Source organism: Lepisosteus platostomus, chromosome 18 (genome assembly GCF_059453375.1).
Source record: "Lepisosteus platostomus isolate fLepPlt1 chromosome 18, fLepPlt1.hap1, whole genome shotgun sequence".
NCBI lineage: Eukaryota > Metazoa > Chordata > Actinopteri > Semionotiformes > Lepisosteidae > Lepisosteus > Lepisosteus platostomus.
This window is the reverse complement of record NC_142628.1, coordinates 15,674,529-15,691,230: the sequence shown is the minus strand read 5'-3', so window position 1 is coordinate 15,691,230 and position 16,702 is coordinate 15,674,529. Positions and strand designations below refer to the sequence as shown.

General features: G+C 53.5%; 1 protein-coding gene across 11 annotated transcripts in view; it reads left to right on the top strand.

The window, feature by feature from the left end:
* Positions 1-2,091: 2,091 nt before the first annotated feature.
* The window catches only part of sergef (secretion regulating guanine nucleotide exchange factor), a 36,909-nt gene continuing 22,298 nt past the window's right edge, over positions 2,092-16,702 (top strand). For 6 of the 11 annotated variants that reach the window (XM_088611551.1, XM_088611548.1, XM_088611550.1 and 3 more), the window contains exons 1-9: positions 2,092-2,198; positions 4,937-5,075; positions 5,279-5,434; positions 6,199-6,293; positions 9,116-9,176; positions 10,922-11,035; positions 11,586-11,648; positions 11,953-12,111; positions 12,754-12,887. In XM_088611551.1, coding sequence (XP_088467677.1) covers positions 2,151-2,198; positions 4,937-5,075; positions 5,279-5,434; positions 6,199-6,293; positions 9,116-9,176; positions 10,922-11,035; positions 11,586-11,648; positions 11,953-12,111; positions 12,754-12,887 — 969 coding nt within the window. In that variant the 5' untranslated portion in view covers positions 2,092-2,150. Of the gene's footprint in view, positions 2,199-4,936; positions 5,076-5,278; positions 5,435-6,198; positions 6,294-9,115; positions 9,177-10,921; positions 11,036-11,585; positions 11,649-11,952; positions 12,112-12,753; positions 12,888-16,702 lie in introns of those variants that run through there. The other 5 variants (XM_088611546.1, XM_088611552.1, XM_088611555.1 and 2 more) reach the window with 5 other exon arrangements.

Here is a 16,702-nt window from a genome sequence, read left to right as displayed (position 1 = left end):
CTTTTTCACTGTTCTCTCACAGAGCTCTGCCTCTTCTCAATGCAGAAACTATTCTACGGTGACTCTGCTGCTGGGGGGTCATTGTGTTTTGTGAGCTCTGTACTGGTACATGAGGTGGCCCCTCGGCTCTCGAGAGGTGTAGAGAGGGGCCGCGTCAATGAGGAGGTTGCCCTGACAACCAGCCAGTTAGATCTGATGGTGAGCGGGATGGATTATTGGCTCCAACCATTCTTCATATCGGCTGCTTAACTGCTGCAGTTTGCAGAATCGGATTCAGGTGATTTACAGACTCCTAAATGACAAGACTGGATTCCTCCCACCCACCCTAAGCTGTGTTTAAATAATTTAATAACAATAATATATATAATAGTTGCTTACACATATATAGCACTTTTCTGGACCCTCCACTCGGAGCTCTTTACAGGTCATGGGGATCCCCTCCACCCCCACCAGTGTGCAGCCCCACCTGGATGATGCTCCAGTCCTCTCACACACACCAGCTCTCAGTGGGGAGGAGAGCAGAGTGATGAAGCCAGTTCAGAGAGGGGGGTTATTAGGAGGCCATGACTGGTAAAGGCCAGGGGGAAATTTGGCCAGGACACCGGGGTAACACCCCTACTCTTCTCGAGAGACATCCTGGGATTATTAATGACCACAGAGAGTCAGAACCTCGGTTTTATGTCTCATCCGAAGGACAGCGCATTTTTTGCAGTACTGTGTCCCCGTCACAATACTGTGGCATTTGGACCCACACAGACCGCAGGGTGAGCGCCCCCTACTGGCCCCACTAGCACCTCTTCCAGCAGCAGCCTCAGCTTTCCCAGGAGTCTCCCATCCAGGTACTGACCAGGCTCACACTGCTGAGCTCCAGTGGGGCTGCCAGCTGGGAGCTGCAGGGCGACATGGCTACTGGCTAAAAACAGTCAAAGCTGGAATAACAGTGGAAAACAGTAGTGGAAACTGTGAGTAAAGTGTTGAAGTTGTAGCTCCTGAATGCGTCTCACACTTCCGCCCAGCAACGTACTGTACATCTGCACGTGTGGTGTGAAACACTGACTAGAGATGAAACTGCTCCTGGATTGAAGTCTCCAGCAGCGCGGAAGCTTTGTACCGTTTTCACACACATGACAGCAGTCTCTCCATTGCTGGGTATGGAGTACCCCTCTAGCAGATCTCACACTGGTCCTCCTACAGTGGCGAATTGACCTGAATGAATTAATTATAAGATTAACACTCATATCGAATTGGTATCCCAAGTGGGGGTGGTGTGGTGGCTCTGTGGCTCAGGATCTGCTCCTGTGGCTGGAAGGTTGCCGGTTCAAATCCCGCAGCCGGCAAAGGAATCCTACTCTGTTGGGCCCCTGAGCAGGGCCCTTAACCCCAGGGGCACTGTATAAATGGCTGACCCTGCGCTCTGACCCCCAGCTTCTCTCCCTGTCTGTGTGTCTCATGGAGAGCAAGACAAATTCCTAATACAAGAAATTGTAAAGGGTTAATAAAGTGATCTTATCTCTCTCAAGTGCAGCTCCTCTCTGTGCAGGAGAGCTCCCACTGTAGGGAAAGACACACAATGTTTCTGGTGTGAAGAAGATCAACAGCTGGAATGCTGTTCTTTATAGAGCACCTATTTGTAAAACGATATCTCAGAATAGAAAATATATGTATAAATATAAATAATCTAGAAAAAATAAATACAATTACAAATTTCATGGGGGTAATATTCTGTCCTTTTCAACTTTTGAACCTCTTGCAGAATATTATAATACCTTATTTACAGGAATCTCTATAAATACACTTACAAAGCAACTGACTAGTACACGTTGTGTTAACTTTTCAGTATATCGTAAATAGTATGTAGTATATAGTATATACCGATATTATCTGTTTGCTCCTCTCCACACGCTCAGAAGGTTCTGGTCTACTTTGTGTTCTAACTTTAAAGGCGCTATAATTAAGAATAAAGTGCTTACAATATTAACCGCAGAGACAGAGCGCTCCGTGCGCGGTGTTGAAGACTGCAGCCTGCTCGCCACACTCAACATGGCGGACAGAGCGGTCCACGCGCGGCAGCACTTCCTGCCCGTGGCGGCGTTCCGGGGGAAGGTCACCAGCAGCCGCCGGCCGCCACACGTGTTGGTTTGTTTACATCGATGGCGGCTGGAAGCCTGGCGTCCGAGGGGCTCCGTTTCTTCGCCTGGGTGTGTATGTCTCCAACTTAAATTAGGCAGCAATACATCGTTTGTTTTAGAATTTGTCTTGCGTTATTTTCCTTACGGGGGTTCATTCGTTAGTAACTTTTATGCAGACTTTTGCACAGGGTGGGTTTGTCAACAGTTGATTTCTTCCTCTCTTTCCACGCGTAGCCTGCCCTCTCCTCCAATTATATTATTATTATTAATAATAATAATAATAAATACGTTTTATTTATATAGCACCTTTTAAAGTACAGTTATAAGAATAGCACTGTTTCTGAAGAGAAAGCTCCTGAGTCTGGATTTGAATGTGCTCAGGGTGGGAGACTCTGATATCCGTGGGGAGAGAGTTCCAGAGCTCTGGGGTGCAGCAGGAGAAGCCCTGTCACCCACAGAGTGGACAAGCTCAGGGGACAGACAGGGGACCAGAGTCAGATTAAAGAAGGGTGCGAGGAGGGGAGTAGAAAGATAATGAATCAGAAAGGTTCTGTGGTGCCAAGCCATGCTGAGCCTCATAGGTGAGCATGAGTTTTTCAAAGTCTGCACAAAACCGGATAGGCTGCCAGTGCGAGGACTCCAGGACAGGAGTGATGTGTTCTCTTGCATGTGACCTGGCCAGGATTCTGCTTGGGAATTCTCAACACTTTGGAGTTTGTTCAGTTTAGGTTTTCAAAAAAGTAATCTGCTAATTTTCAAATTGCTTTCAGGTCTGCTTAGTTAAGGGATTTGGGTTTTTTTTCTGTAGGCATTCGTAAGTAAGTTAGTAAGTTTTTAGAAACAGAAAATGGGTAAAGGGGTCTCCGTGATCACAGTATTGGCTGAATCTGGTGGCTCCCCAGCACCAGGGCTGGGAAGTCTGGGCGTTCCGGCAGGGAAAGTGAGCAGGATCTGAAGTCCCAGTCGGGTTCTGGAGAGCTGGACCCGGCAGTTAGGTGGAGCTGACCCGCTGGCTGGTGGCCGACGCTGGGCTGGCAGGGCCCTGGGCAAGGGCGCAGAGTGACCCCAGGAGGCAGGAGAGGGGAGACCTGTGGGAGAAGAAGGGACCGGCCCAGCGGGCGTGACAGAGCTGTGGACACGGCCTGCTCCAGCTCACGTTCTGTCTTTCCCAGCGCTGGATGGATAATCCCTCTCGTGCACACCGTGGTTCCCAGCGCTGGATGGATAATCCCTCTCGTGCACACTGTGGTTCCCAGCGCTGGATGGATAATCCCTCTCGTGCACACTGTGGTTCCCAGCGCTGGATGGATAAACCCTCTCGTGCACATTGTGGTTCCCAGCGCTGGATGGATAATCCCTCTCGTGCACACTGTGGTTCCCAGCGCTGGATGGATAATCCCTCTCGTGCACACCGTGGTTCCCAGCGCTGAATGGATGATCCCTCTCGTGCACACTGTGGTTCCCAGCGCTGGTTGAATATTCACCCTCGTGCACACTGTGGTTCCCAGCGCTGGTTGAATAATCCCTCTCGTGCACACTGTGGTTCCCAGCGCTGGTTAAATAATCCCTCTCGTGCGCACTGTGGTTCCCAGCGCTGGTTGAATAATCCCTCTCGTGCACACTGTGGTTCCCAGCGCTGGTTGAATAATCCCTCTCGTGCACACTGTGGTTCCCAGCGCTGGTTGAATAATCCCTCTCGTGCACACTGTGGTTCCCAGCGCTGGTTAAATAATCCCTCTCGTGCACACTGTGGTTCCCAGCGCTGGTTGAATAATCCCTCTCCTGCACACTGTGGTTCCCAGCGCTGGTTGAATAATCCCTCTCGTGCACACTGTGGTTCCCAGCGGTGGATGAATAATCCCTCTCCTGAACACTGTGGTTCCCAGCGCTGGTTGAATAATCCCTCTCGTGCACACTGTGGTTCCCAGCGCTGGTTGAATGATCCCTCTCGTGCACACTGTGGTTCCCAGCGCTGGTTGAATAATCCCTCTCGTGCACACTGTGGTTCCCAGCGCTGGTTGAATGATCCCTCTCGTGCACACTGTGGTTCCCAGCGCTGGTTGAATAATCCCTCTCGTGCACACTGTGGTTCCCAGCGCTGGTTGAATAATCGCTCTCGTGCACACTGTGGTTCCCAGCGCTGGTTGAATAATCGCTCTCGTGCACACTGTGGTTCCCAGCACTGGTTGAATAATCGCTCTCGTGCACACTGTGGTTCCCAGCGCTGGTTGAATAATCCCTCTCGTGCACACTGTAGTTCCCAGCGCTGGTTGAATAATCGCTCTCGTGCACACTGTGGTTCCCAGCGCTGGTTGAATAATCCCTCTCGTGCACACTGTGGTTCCCAGCGCTGGATGGATAATCCCAGCGCTGGTTGAATGATCCCTCTCGTGCACACTGTGGTTCCCAGCGCTGGTTGAATAATCCCTCTCGTGCACACTGTGGTTCCCAGCGGTGGATGAATAATCGCTCTCGTGCACACTGTGGTTCCCAGCGCTGGTTGAATAATCGCTCTCGTGCACACTGTGGTTCCCAGCGCTGGTTGAATAATCCCTCTCGTGCACACTGTGGTTCCCAGCGGTGGATGGATAATCCCTCTCGTGCACACTGTGGTTCCCAGCGGTGGATGGATAATCCCTCTCGTGCACACTCAGACGGTGCTCCTCCAGGTGTGAAAGCCGGGGCTGTTGTTCAGGGCTCGTGGTCAGGAGGCCCCTGGGTGGCGTCTGGGCTCTGCCATCGCCCCGAGCGAGCGAGTGAGCGAGCTGTCCGCCTGCAGTACGTGACGGGGTATCATTCACCCGCAGGGGGCGAACAGCCACGGGCAGCTGGGGCAGGGCCACCGGCAGGACCGGGTGGAGCCGGGGCAGGTGGAGGAGGGCGACCCCGCGGGCCGGGCCCTGCGGCGGCTGGCCGGGGGAGGTGGGCACTCCGTCCTGCTCACGGGTAAGTGCGGGGAAGCCCGCCGGGCGGGTGGGGGCGACCTGTCTCTCCAGTCGGGGTTGTGTTCGGTGTTGTCTTTGCCTCCTGCTGTTCCGGCCCTCTGAATCGCCCTGGTACGGGGGCAAATAATGGAGGAACCGTGATCGCGCAACAGGGGAGCCTCTTGGGCTTGTGGGTAAACCGGCGTTTACTCTCCCTGTCTGCAGGCGCGGGACAGCTGCTGGTGTGCGGACAGAACCACAGAGGACAGCTGGGCCTGGGCCACACCAGAGAGGTCACGACCTTTCACCTCTGCCCCGGCCCCGGCGGGCAGGCGGTGGAGCAGGTGGCCTGCGGCTGGGATTTCACTCTCCTCCTCACAGGTGAGCCGCGAGCACAGAGTCGGGAGGAAGTAGGCCGCCAGTGCTTTCTATGTCCGCGGCGTGTCCTGCCTCGTCTGGGCGCGACCCCAGAAAATCAGATCCCATCAGAGTGCTGTAAGAACTAAGGGCTTCTCTTGCGCCCTCCTTTTGTCTTTCAGTCTTTCTTTTGTGGGGACTGGTTAAGCCTTAAAGGCAGGTCCTTCAGGCCCTGGAGTCAGGCCGGTTTAGAACTGCAGGAGCACACAAACAGGGATTCGGTCCAGGGAAGCCCAAGGATGTGACTCCTGGTCACTGGAGGGGGAGGGGATCGTCCCGTCTACAGCGTCCCATCTCACCTCCAGCAGCTCAGTGGGAGTGGGAGAGGACGCACCAGCCGGCACAGCCCCAGGCTGACTGGACAGATTTTGAACTGGAGTAAAGGCCTTTCAGAGTTAGGCTTTTACTTTTTGGGTGGGATTAAAGTAGACAACAGTTATCGCTTCAGGTGGTCTCTCTCTCTCTCTCCCCTCTCCCTCCCCATCTCTCTCTCTCTCCCCTCTCCCTCCCCATCTCTCTCTCTCTCCCCTCTCCCTCCCCATCTCTCTCTCTCTCTCTCCCCTCTCCCTCCCCATCTCTCTCTCTCTCTCTCTCCCCTCTCCCTTCCATCTCTCTCTCTCTCCCCTCCCCTCCCCATCTCTCTCTCTCTCCCATCCCCATCTCTCTCTCTCTCTCTCTCTCTCTCTCTCTCTCTCTCTCTCTCTCTCTCTCTCTCTCTCTCTGTCCAGACAGGGGGACCCTCTATTCTTGCGGCTCCAATGCTTTTGGACAGCTTGGTGTTGGGCGGCCCCTAGCAGACAGCGCAGAGCCTCTGCAGATCCAGGTGGGACAGCATGTTCGGACCCGTGTCCTTCCGAGGGTCTTGTCTTGATTTCAGTTTTGTCGGTGGTCAAGCAGTAGACATGGGGGTCGACTGCTGTTAAACAGTCTGTGTCTCTCTGTTCCCCAGTCAATTTTTAATTCAATTCAAGAAGCTTCATTAGCATGACCTATGAATAAATCCAAAATCCAATGCCAAAGCCTATACAATTAACACAACATCTACAGACATTTACAATACAGACACATCATAATACATGTACATACAAACATATGGAGCATTATTGAGAGACAGGCTCACTGTCTGTTCCTCAGGCTGGGACAGGAGATCACACACTGTATTATTATTATTGAGAGACAGGCTCACTGTCTGTTCCTCAGGCTGGGACAGGAGATCACACACTGTATTATTATTATTGAGAGAGAGGCTGACTGTTCCTCAGGCTGGGACAGGAGATCACACACTGTATTATTATTACTGAGAGACAGACTCAATGTCTGTTCCTCAGGCTGGGACAGGAGATCACATACTGGGATACCAGTTCAACTGAGTTCCCTCCTCCTTCTTCCAGTAGGATCGGGAGCTGTGCTGATTCTAGCAGGTGTAGGAGTTTTGCGATTAGATTTGTAAATTTGGGGAAGAATGTTTGTCTAATCCCAGAGTATTTGACACAGTGCTGTAGGAAGTCTCTGTTTCTCTCTCTGTCTCCTGTTCCTCAGTCTCTCTCTCTGTGTCTCCTGTTCCCCAGTCAATTCAATTCAAGCTGCTTGAAAAGAAAACACAATTTCCTAATGCAAGAAATTGTAAAAGGTTAATAAAGTGATGTTATTAGCATGACCAATGGGTAAAATTAACATGAAAAAAATAAAATAAAATCTACAGACATATTACAGACATTTACAACAAAGACATATCATAAAATATTGACATATACTGTGAACATATTGAGCATTATTGGGAGACAGACTCACTGTTCCTCAGGCTGTGACAGGAGATCACATACTGGGCTGCCAGTTCAACTGAGTTCCCTCCTCCCTCTCCCAGTAGGATTGGGACCCGTTGTGATTCTGGCAGGTGTGGGAACTCTGGGACTAGATTTCTGAGTTTAGGGAAGAATGTTTCTCTAATCCCAGAGTGTCTGTCACAGTGCAGTAGGAAGTGCACCTCTGTCTCTGTTTCTCCCCGCTGGCAGTGGGAGCACAGCCTGTCCTCTCTGGGCAGCCAGGTCTGCCTGTGTCGCCCAGTTTCTATGGCCAGGCTGTGGTCACTGAGCCTGTACTTCGTCAGCGTCTGTTTCCTTTTGCTGTTTCTTATCTCGGTCAAATATTCAACAAGTGTGTAATGTCTGTTTAGGGTTCTGTAGCATTCCAGTTTATGTTGTGTTTGTGTGTGTTTGTCCCAGTGTGTGAGATATTGCTGTTTGATCTGTGCTGTGATGTGCTTGAGTTGTGTTGCTCTAGCAGTGCTGTCCTGAGGCTGGTTAGTATCGGTGTGGCTCAGGTCAGTGAGCCTCAGGACCAGCTGGCTCAGGGGGCTCTGTTTAGGGCTCAGCTCTTGGCTCAGCAGGGCTTTGTGGTGGTAGGAATTTTGGTCGCTGTTTTTAAAGTGTAGCCAATACTTTAATACTCTTTTCTGTATGTTTATCAATAGTGGGTACTGGCCTAATTCGGCCCTGCACCCGTTGTTAGGTGTTTTTCTCTGCACACGGAGGATGTTTCTACAGATCTCCATGTGCAGAGTTTCTGTGGGGTGTTTGTCCCATTGAGTGTAATCCTGGTCTGTGAGGGGACCCCACACTTCACTGCCGTATAGGGCAGTGGGTTGGATTACACTTTCAAATATTTGGAGCCAGATTCTTGTTGGTGGGTTGATGTTGAAGAGCCTCCTTATTGTGTAGAAAGCCCTGAGTGCCTTCTCCCTCAGTGCCTTCCCTGCCAGGTCAAAACTCCCAGAAGAGCTGATGGTGAGACCGAGGTATGTGTAGCTGGATGTGTGCTCCAATGTGTTGTTGTTCAGTGTGAATTTGTTTCCCTGAGGTCTGGCTTTCTTCTGGAAAACCATAACTCTGGTCTTGTCCAGATTGACTGTCAACACCCAGGTCTGACAGTGCTGCTCCAGCAGTGCCAGGTTCCGCTGCAGCCCCTGCTCTGTGGGCAGCAGCAGGACCAGGTCATCTGCTTAGAGCAGGAACTTGATTTCTGTGTCATGTAGTGTGAGACCAGGAGCTGCAGACTGTTCCAACATTCCTGCGAATTCGTTAATATAGATATTGAACAGTGTTGGGCTCAGGCTGCAGCCCTGTCTCACCCCCTGTCTCCTGTTCCTCGGTCTCTCTTTCTGTGTCTCCTGTTCATCAGTCTCTCTGTCTGTATCCTGTTCCCTGAGTGACCACTGTCTCCTGTTCCCCAGTCTCTCTCTCTGTGTGTCTCCTGTTCCCCAGTCTCTCTCTCTCTGTGTCTCCTGTTCCCCAGTCTCTCTCTCTGTGTGTCTCCTGTTCTTCAGTCTCTCTCTCTGTGTATCCTGTTCCCCAGTCTCTCTCTCTGTGTGTCTCCTGTTCCCCAGTCTCTCTCTCTGTGTGTCTCCTGTTCCCCAGTCTCTCTCTCTGTGTCTCTTGTTCATCAGTCCCTCTCTCTGTGTCTCCTGTTCCCCAGTCTCTCTCTCTGTGTCTCTTGTTCATCAGTCCCTCTCTCTGTGTCTCCTGTTCCTCAGTCTCTCTCTCTGTGTCTCCTGTTCCTCAGTCTCTCTCTCTGTGTCTCCTGTTCCCCAGTCTCTCTCTCTGTGTCTCATGTTCCTCAGTCCCTCTCTCTGTGTCTCCTGTTCCCCAGTCTCTCTCTGAACGGGTGGTAGGACTGGCCGCGGGGCTCAGGCACGCACTGGCTGTCACAGGTGAGTCCCCTCTGCCCCTCTTTCGAACTTTCACATTCCAGGTTTGCCTGACCTTCATGTGCGCTCTGTGCTCACTCATCAGCATCCTCACCCCAGAGTGCACGTGAAGGAAGACATTGAGCATGCTCGTTTTTATTTAGTTCATATAGCTGGTGTGGTAAAGCTGTTCCTGCTTGTGTGGGGGGGGTGCTGTTGTATTTTGTGTGTTGCCTGTTGATGTCCTTGCCTCCTGTCAGCTCACCTGTATGGCAGGGCAGAGTTTGACTAGACTAGAGTTTGGTGGTTTTTCTGGGCTCAGTGCTTTTTCTTGCACTGAGAGCACCTGAGCACCAGGACACTGGTTCTGCGTTGATTTTTCCCTGGCTTCAGTGACACCTGATCCTAACCCTGAGGTGGTCCCGTGACACCTCCATTAAAGTATCGGAGGAGAAGACGTCGCTCCGGGTTTCTGGGACACTGCCGGTCTCCTGCTCCCTGCCCCTGTGGATATTCGGGGGCGCAGTCGTTGCCCAGATCTCTCTAACTCCGCCTGACTGGGATCCCTCCTCACGCTCTCCAGCCCCGTCTCTCTCTTTCACGCAGACGCCCTCCGCGACGCCCGATTCTTCAGAGCACGGGCTGGCAGAAGGAATTTTGCGGCCAATCCGTTAAAATGTCGTCGGTCGAGCGTGAGACAAACCGAGCCGCGGCGGAACAATCGTCCAGTCACTTAAAACGGGAAATCTCCGCCCTCCGACCCGCTCCCCCTCCCCCGGGAGCACAGCTTGGGCAGCAGATCCACTCGGCGTCGTTTCACTTCCACAAGGAAAGGAGAGACGTTAGCAGCCTGATCTAGTGACGTTCGCCGTCGCTGTAGGAGAGATGGAGGCAGCTGGAGAGCGCCCCCTACTGGTCCCACTAATACCTCTCCCAGTGAGCCGCAGACAGGAGATGGGCACGTGAATGTCAGATTCCGGAGAGTCCGGGGCATCTACGATGATTATTTTCATTATTGTTAATTTGTCAAACCAGTTTTTGTTTTGCAGTAAACTGATAGCCAGCACCTCTCTCGCCCTGCATCTCCCAGCTGGCAGCCCCACTGGAGCTCAGCAGTGTGAGCCTGGTCAGTACCTGGATGGGAGACTCCTGGGAAAGCTATGGTTGCTGCTGGAAGAGGTGTTAGTGGGACCAGTAGGGGGCGCTCACCCTGCGGTCTGTGTGGGTCCTAATGCACCAGTATACTGGTGGGGACACTATACTGTAAACAGGCGCCGTCTTTCGAATGAGATGTAACACCGAGGTCCTGACTCTCTGTGGTCATTAACAATCCCAGGGTGTCTCTCTAGAAGAGTAGGGGTGTTACCCCAGTGTCCTGGCCTAATTTCCCCCTGGCCTTTACCAGTCATGGCCTCCTAATAACCCCCATCTCTGAACTGAACTGAACTGGTTCATCACTCTGCTCTCCTCCCCACTGAGAGCTGGTGTGTGTGAGAGGACTGGAGCATCATCCAGGTGGGGCTGCACACTGGTGGGGGTGGAGGGGATCCCCATGACCTGTAAAGAGCTCTGAGTGGGGTGTCCAGGAAATCGCTGTATAAATGTAAGGAATTAAATTAAAGGAATGAGAGGGGCCTCAGGCACAGTATAGCGTAAGGAATTAATGTGCTCTGCATGCTAGGCCCACCTGTGTGCTCTCTGTCTCCTGTCTCCTGTACGAAGAACTGGGTTTGTTGAGGAGCGTTCCTCCTGTGTCCTGTGTCTTCCAGGTTCGGGCCACGTGTTCCAGTGGGGGACTGGCCTGGCTGCTCAGGCTAAGCGGGCTCTGTGCCCGAACCCGGTGCCGGCACACCTGAATGCCTGGGAACCCTGCCTGGTGCCAGGTGACCACCTTTTAATCAGTCGGTGTTGATGTTTCAGCGGTCACAGTCAGTCAGGCTACCTGAGCCAGAACAGCTACTGCTTGTAAGATCAGATCACTTTATTGGCCATATACAATTCCTTGCATTAGGAATTTGTCTTTTCACAGACCCCAGCTTGCTCTCCATGAGACACACAGACAGGGAGAGAAGCTGGGGGTCAGAGCGCAGGGTCAGCCATTTATACGGCGCCCCTGGAGCAGTTGGGGTGAAGGGCCTTGCTCAGGGGCCCAACGGAGTAGGATTCCTCTGCTGGCCGCGGGATACGAACCGGCAACCTTCCAGCCACAGGCGCAGATCCTGAGCCACAGGGCCACCACACCGCCCTCTCTTATTAGGAGAGAGGAGAGTTCAGTTATCTTGGAAAGAGGTGCTTACGTCAAGCATACTTTGGCATTGTTTGATGAGCTTAGTAAATCAATACTGTTATTAGAGCCCCATCTGTAGTGTCGTAGTATTTTTACAGAGGTCTTGTCTATGTGGGCTCTGACCCCTCTGCGATCTTGCTGTGCAGGTCTGGACCATGTGGCTCCCCGTGGGGTGGCAGCTGGGGCCTACCATTGCGTCTGTCTCACAGGTGAATACCACGAAGCTGAGGGCGTTGCGGTGCAGGGTTTCTTCATCCCGCCCCCCCGTTCCTGCCGATGAGGTGGTACAGTCTGAGCTGTCCCTGCTCTGCTGTGTAACAGGACTGTGTAGGACTTTCTGTCATAGCAGGCAGGAGCCTTTCTTCAGCTGATTAACATAGCCTTTGATTAGTTACTGTTCTGTTCCCAGTGTACTTGTATCATCTAATCAGTGCTGTTTTTGGACTCTTTCATCAAACAAACAAGCTCCAGTCATTTGTCACTCTTCCCTGTGTTGTCTCCTGTGTCGTGCAGCAGGGGGCGATGTCTTCCTCTGGGGTAGTAATAAGCACAAGCAGCTGTGTGTCTCTCTGCCTTTCCTGCCCCTGCCCCGGTGTGTGGACCGAGCCCTGCTGGGCGGGGGAGTGGCGACGGCCGTGTGGAGTGGGTGGACACACCTGGTTGCCCGGACAGGTGAGGCAGGTGGGGAGGTGGGGGGGGTGGAGGGGTTCATCTGCAGCTGTGTGTGAGTGCAGAGAGCCGACTGTCCTCCTGTGCATCAACACCCAGCCTGGCAGACTGAGGCATGGGGCCCCTATGTGTCGGTCAAGACAAATTCATGACTATATTGTTTTTATAAGGGTCATAAGTCTATCTGCATGAGTTTGTAAGTTCTCCCCAGTTCAAAGACACACTGGTATGGTAACAGGCTTCTGGGGAGAACTGGCCCTGGCGTGAGAGTGTGTCTGTGCGAGTCCTGCGATGGACTGGCGTCCTGTCCAGGGTGTGCCCAGCCATGCTCTCGTTGCCTGCCGGGATAGACTCCGGCTCTCCTGCGACCCAGACTGGGCGAAGCAGTGAGAAGATGGATGGATGGAATCAGGGGTTTAACTGTCCGGTTGTCTGTGGGCTGAGGCCGGAGGCAGGTCCCTCACTAGCACGCGGCCGACTGGTTCAGGATGGGGAGGGTGATGCCGGTGCGGACAGGTGCTGGAGAATCGCCTCGCTGCGAGTCTTGTGCGGTGAGACTCCTGTCCCCCTGTGCTCCTCAGCTCCTCAGCTCCTCAGCTCCTCTGCTCCTCTGGAGGCTGAGCGCTCGCTGTGCTCGTGTTGCAGACAGCGGCCGGGTCTTCAGCTGGGGCAGGGCGGACTACGGGCAGCTGGGGCGGCCGGGCGACCCCTCCGAGACGGGCAGGAGCCAGCCGGCCGGCGTCCCCGCGGAGGTGGACGGCCTCGCCGGCGCCACCGAGGTAGGACGATGTCCGCCGGGTGGGGGTGGGGGTAATGATGTCCGAATGGGTCAGGGCAGGTGAGGGCGCCGCTAGGCCGCATCAGCATCGCGGTGCTGCTGTGTCTGTTCCCTCGTTCCCGCTCTCCCGCCCCCTGCTGGCGGGTGTGGGAACATGCCGGGCTGCTGTCTGGACCGCCTCCTCTCCCACGCTGGCGGGCGGTTCGGCTTGTCCCGTGCGTTGGCCCCGCAGGTCGCGGAGGCGGCGAGAGTTCCACCTGGAATGACGATGGGAAGAGGCAGCTAGAAAACAGGAGGCGCTGTTGGGACGAATATCCCCGGCTGTCAGAGGGGCTCGGCCCTCAGGGGTCAGCTGTCTGGCCCGGAGGCCCCTGTGAAGCGGGGGGCCTCGGTCCTCGTTGTTCCGCGCGCTGTGCCCTGCCCGAAAGGCCGATGTTTCGGTGTTTGATATCCTGGGTCTGTGTGAAGCCGTCGGATCTGAGCAGTGGCGAGTCTGCGGGCCAGGTCATGTGGTTCTGAGACAACCTATAGGATCCTTTATTTGAAATGTAGACTCCGTAGACTCTGGAATCAGTGGAGTTTGTTTCCTTTCTGTTTTTAACACACCCCTGTTCGCCTCTTAGTCTCAAGGCCTGGTATTCGTACACTCTGGATCCGTGCTTCACCAGGCCAGGAGGTGAAGGGACACTCTGACTCTCTCTCACCATCTCAATCACCATATTTCCGGGTCTTCAGAATTTTGCTTGTCTTGTAACTTTTGGGTACAGATAAGAATAGAATAAACTAAAAATAAAATGACGCAGCTCTGTTTCATGACAGCCAACCCACAGCAGGCAAATGGAGGCCTTTGGCATGAAGAACAATTTGAGTAAGGTCATGAGATATTTTATTTCACTGAGTCAGTGAGGAGCAGAGGAAGGCCACGGAGAGGAGACTCTGACTCTTTCTTTCACGAGCCAAGATCTGATAACCGACAGACATCGCCAGCCGAGGTCCGGCAACCGGCAGGCATCGCCAGCCGAGGTCCGGCAACCGGCAGGCATCGCCAGCCGAGGTCCGGCAACCGGCAGGCATCGCCAGCCGAGGTCCGGCAACCGGCAGGCATCGCCAGCCGAGGTCCGGCAACCGGCAGGCATCGCCAGCCGAGGTCCGGCAACCGGCAGGCATCACCAGCCGAGGTCCGGCAGCCAACAGGCATCACCAGCCGAGGTTTGATAACCAACAGACCAACCGACAGAGCTGCCATTTGACTTGAAAGCAAAATGACAAAAAGCTGATTGGTCAGGATTGGCACTGGTTTGGAAATTCTGAGGTTAGGAGAGCGCCACCTGCTGGTCGACCAACACCACTCTCAGCACACTGGCTCTCCCTGCAGGTCTCTCACCCCAGCGCTGTCCAGGCCCAGCCCTGCTGGCTACTGAGATCTGACCAGATCAGGCTATAGGGTGTTAGGCGCTGTCGAGTGCAGCTTTAAGTACCAGAGCCAGGGCCGTATTTTACCCCTGTTTCCTGGACATAAACATGAACATTCAGCATTATCTGCATTTCTCTGGCCTGAAGGCGTATTGGTTCATCAGAATTATGCACAACAGGGCCATAGAGGTATAAAGAAATCAGCCATGAAGTGGTACTAAGAAAAAGCACCTTGTAGGTTTATCAGCTCATCTCATGGGTGAAGTGTGTCACCAGCAAGACTGCAAGTCTGCAAGACTGATTTTACACTGAGGCCCAGATTCTCTCACCTCAATGCCTGCAGGGCTCCCCACCTCCTCTGGCCTTTGTGCCTGACCAGCCCCCTGCTGTTCCCTGCTGCCTTGATCTGGAAGAGGGCGAGCTCTAACTGCTGACGGCAGGGTTTGATCCTGCAGGATTCCTGCTGTCTGGGATTTGGGCTGGAAGCTTTCATCCGGCACCAGCAGAGCTGGGAATCGGGAATTCAGGCTGTCAGTACCCAAGTTGGCCACCAGGAGGGGAAATTGCACAACTTATGCCTTTTCTCTATGCTGGCTGCCTTACGGACACCAGTTGAAGGTCACAGCTCACCTTGAATCGGCAGGATTGATTGTGCAGGTGCTGAGTGACTCAGGCAGGAGCTCAGACGAGAGTTTTACTGGAAAGCTAAGGGTTATCCACTGCATCAATTTCTACAAGGGTGCAGTCAGGCATTCTGCAACACTGCAGTTCCAAAGAGTTGTGTAAATCTGTGAAAAAAAACTAACATAAGTTGACAGTGTTTTTACAGGAGACTAGATGAAATTATGTTTTTACAGCAGTTCTGTCTGCCTGTCTCACAGCTGCAGGAATGTAGACTGACTTCTCTTGCACAGCAATCTCCATTTTGATTTACTGTGAAGGACAAATTATGTATTAATGCAGCAGAAGCCTGGATATAGTGAATATCAACACAGCTGTCCAAGCGCATTTATTGAGGATAGGGTGCTGAGCATGATCTCACCAGGATGTGCTTTTGGCTTCTTTACAGAAGCCCTTCAGCCAATAAGCAAAACCCTGTTGTGACTGCTGTGCACTGGGAGTCTGACAGCACTGTCACACCTGGAGTGGATCAGACTGCTGTGCACTGGGAGTCTGACAGCACTGTCACACCTGGAGTGGATCAGACTGCTGTGCACTGGGAGTCTGACTGCACTGTCACACCTGGAGCGGACCAGACTACTGTGCACTGGAAGTCTGACTAACTGCACTGTCACACCTGGAGCGGATCAGACTGCTGTGCACTGGGAGTCTGACTGACAGCACTGTCACACCTGGAGTGGATCAGACTGCTGTGCACTGGGAGTCTGACAGCACTGTCACACCTGGAGTGGATCAGACTGCTGTGCACTGGGAGTCTGACAGCACTGTCACACCTGGAGTGGATCAGACTGCTGTGCACTGGGAGTCTGACAGCACTGTCACACCTGGAGTGGATCAGACTGCTGTGCACTGGGAGTCTGACAGCACTGTCACACCTGGAGTGGATCAGACTGCTGTGCACTGGGAGTCTGACAGCACTGTCACACCTGGAGGGGATCAGACTGCTGTGCACTGGGAGTCTGACAGCACTGTCACACCTGGAGTGGATCAGACTGTTGTGCACTGGGAGTCTGACAGCACTGTCACACCTGGAGCGGATCAGACTGCTGCGCACTGGGAGTCTGACTGACAGCACTGTCACACCTGGAGTGGATCAGACTGCTGTGCACTGGGAGTCTGACTGACAGCACTGTCACACCTGGAGCGGATCAGACTGCTGTGCACTGGGAGTCTGACTAACTGCACTGTCACACCTGGAGTGGATCAGACTGCTGTGCACTGGGAGTCTGACTGACAGCACTGTCACACCTGGAGTGGATCAGACTGCTGCGCACTGGGAGTCTGACAGCACTGTCACACCTGGAGTGGATCAGACTGCTGTGCACTGGGAGTCTGACAGCACTGTCACACCTGGAGCGGATCAGACTGCTGTGCACTGGGAGTCTGACTGACAGCACTGTCACACCTGGAGTGGATCAGACTGCTGTGCACTGGGAGTCTGACAGCACTGTCACACCTGGAGTGGATCAGACTGCTGTGCACTGGGAGTCTGACTGACAATGCTCTGGGAAGCTGGTCGCTGTCTCGCTCGGTAACGGGCCCGGTGGGAGGCCTTCTTGTGTGCAGCAGGGGGAGAGTGTGGGATCAGAATCCCCTGTATTGGATTTCGGTCCTGGATGATGGGTAGCCAGGACGTCCTCGCCACTAGGAAAGGAAGCAGGCGGCACGACCTTGGGCGGCTTTCACCTCCTGCGTGTTGACACAGGAGGAGTGTGGCACAGG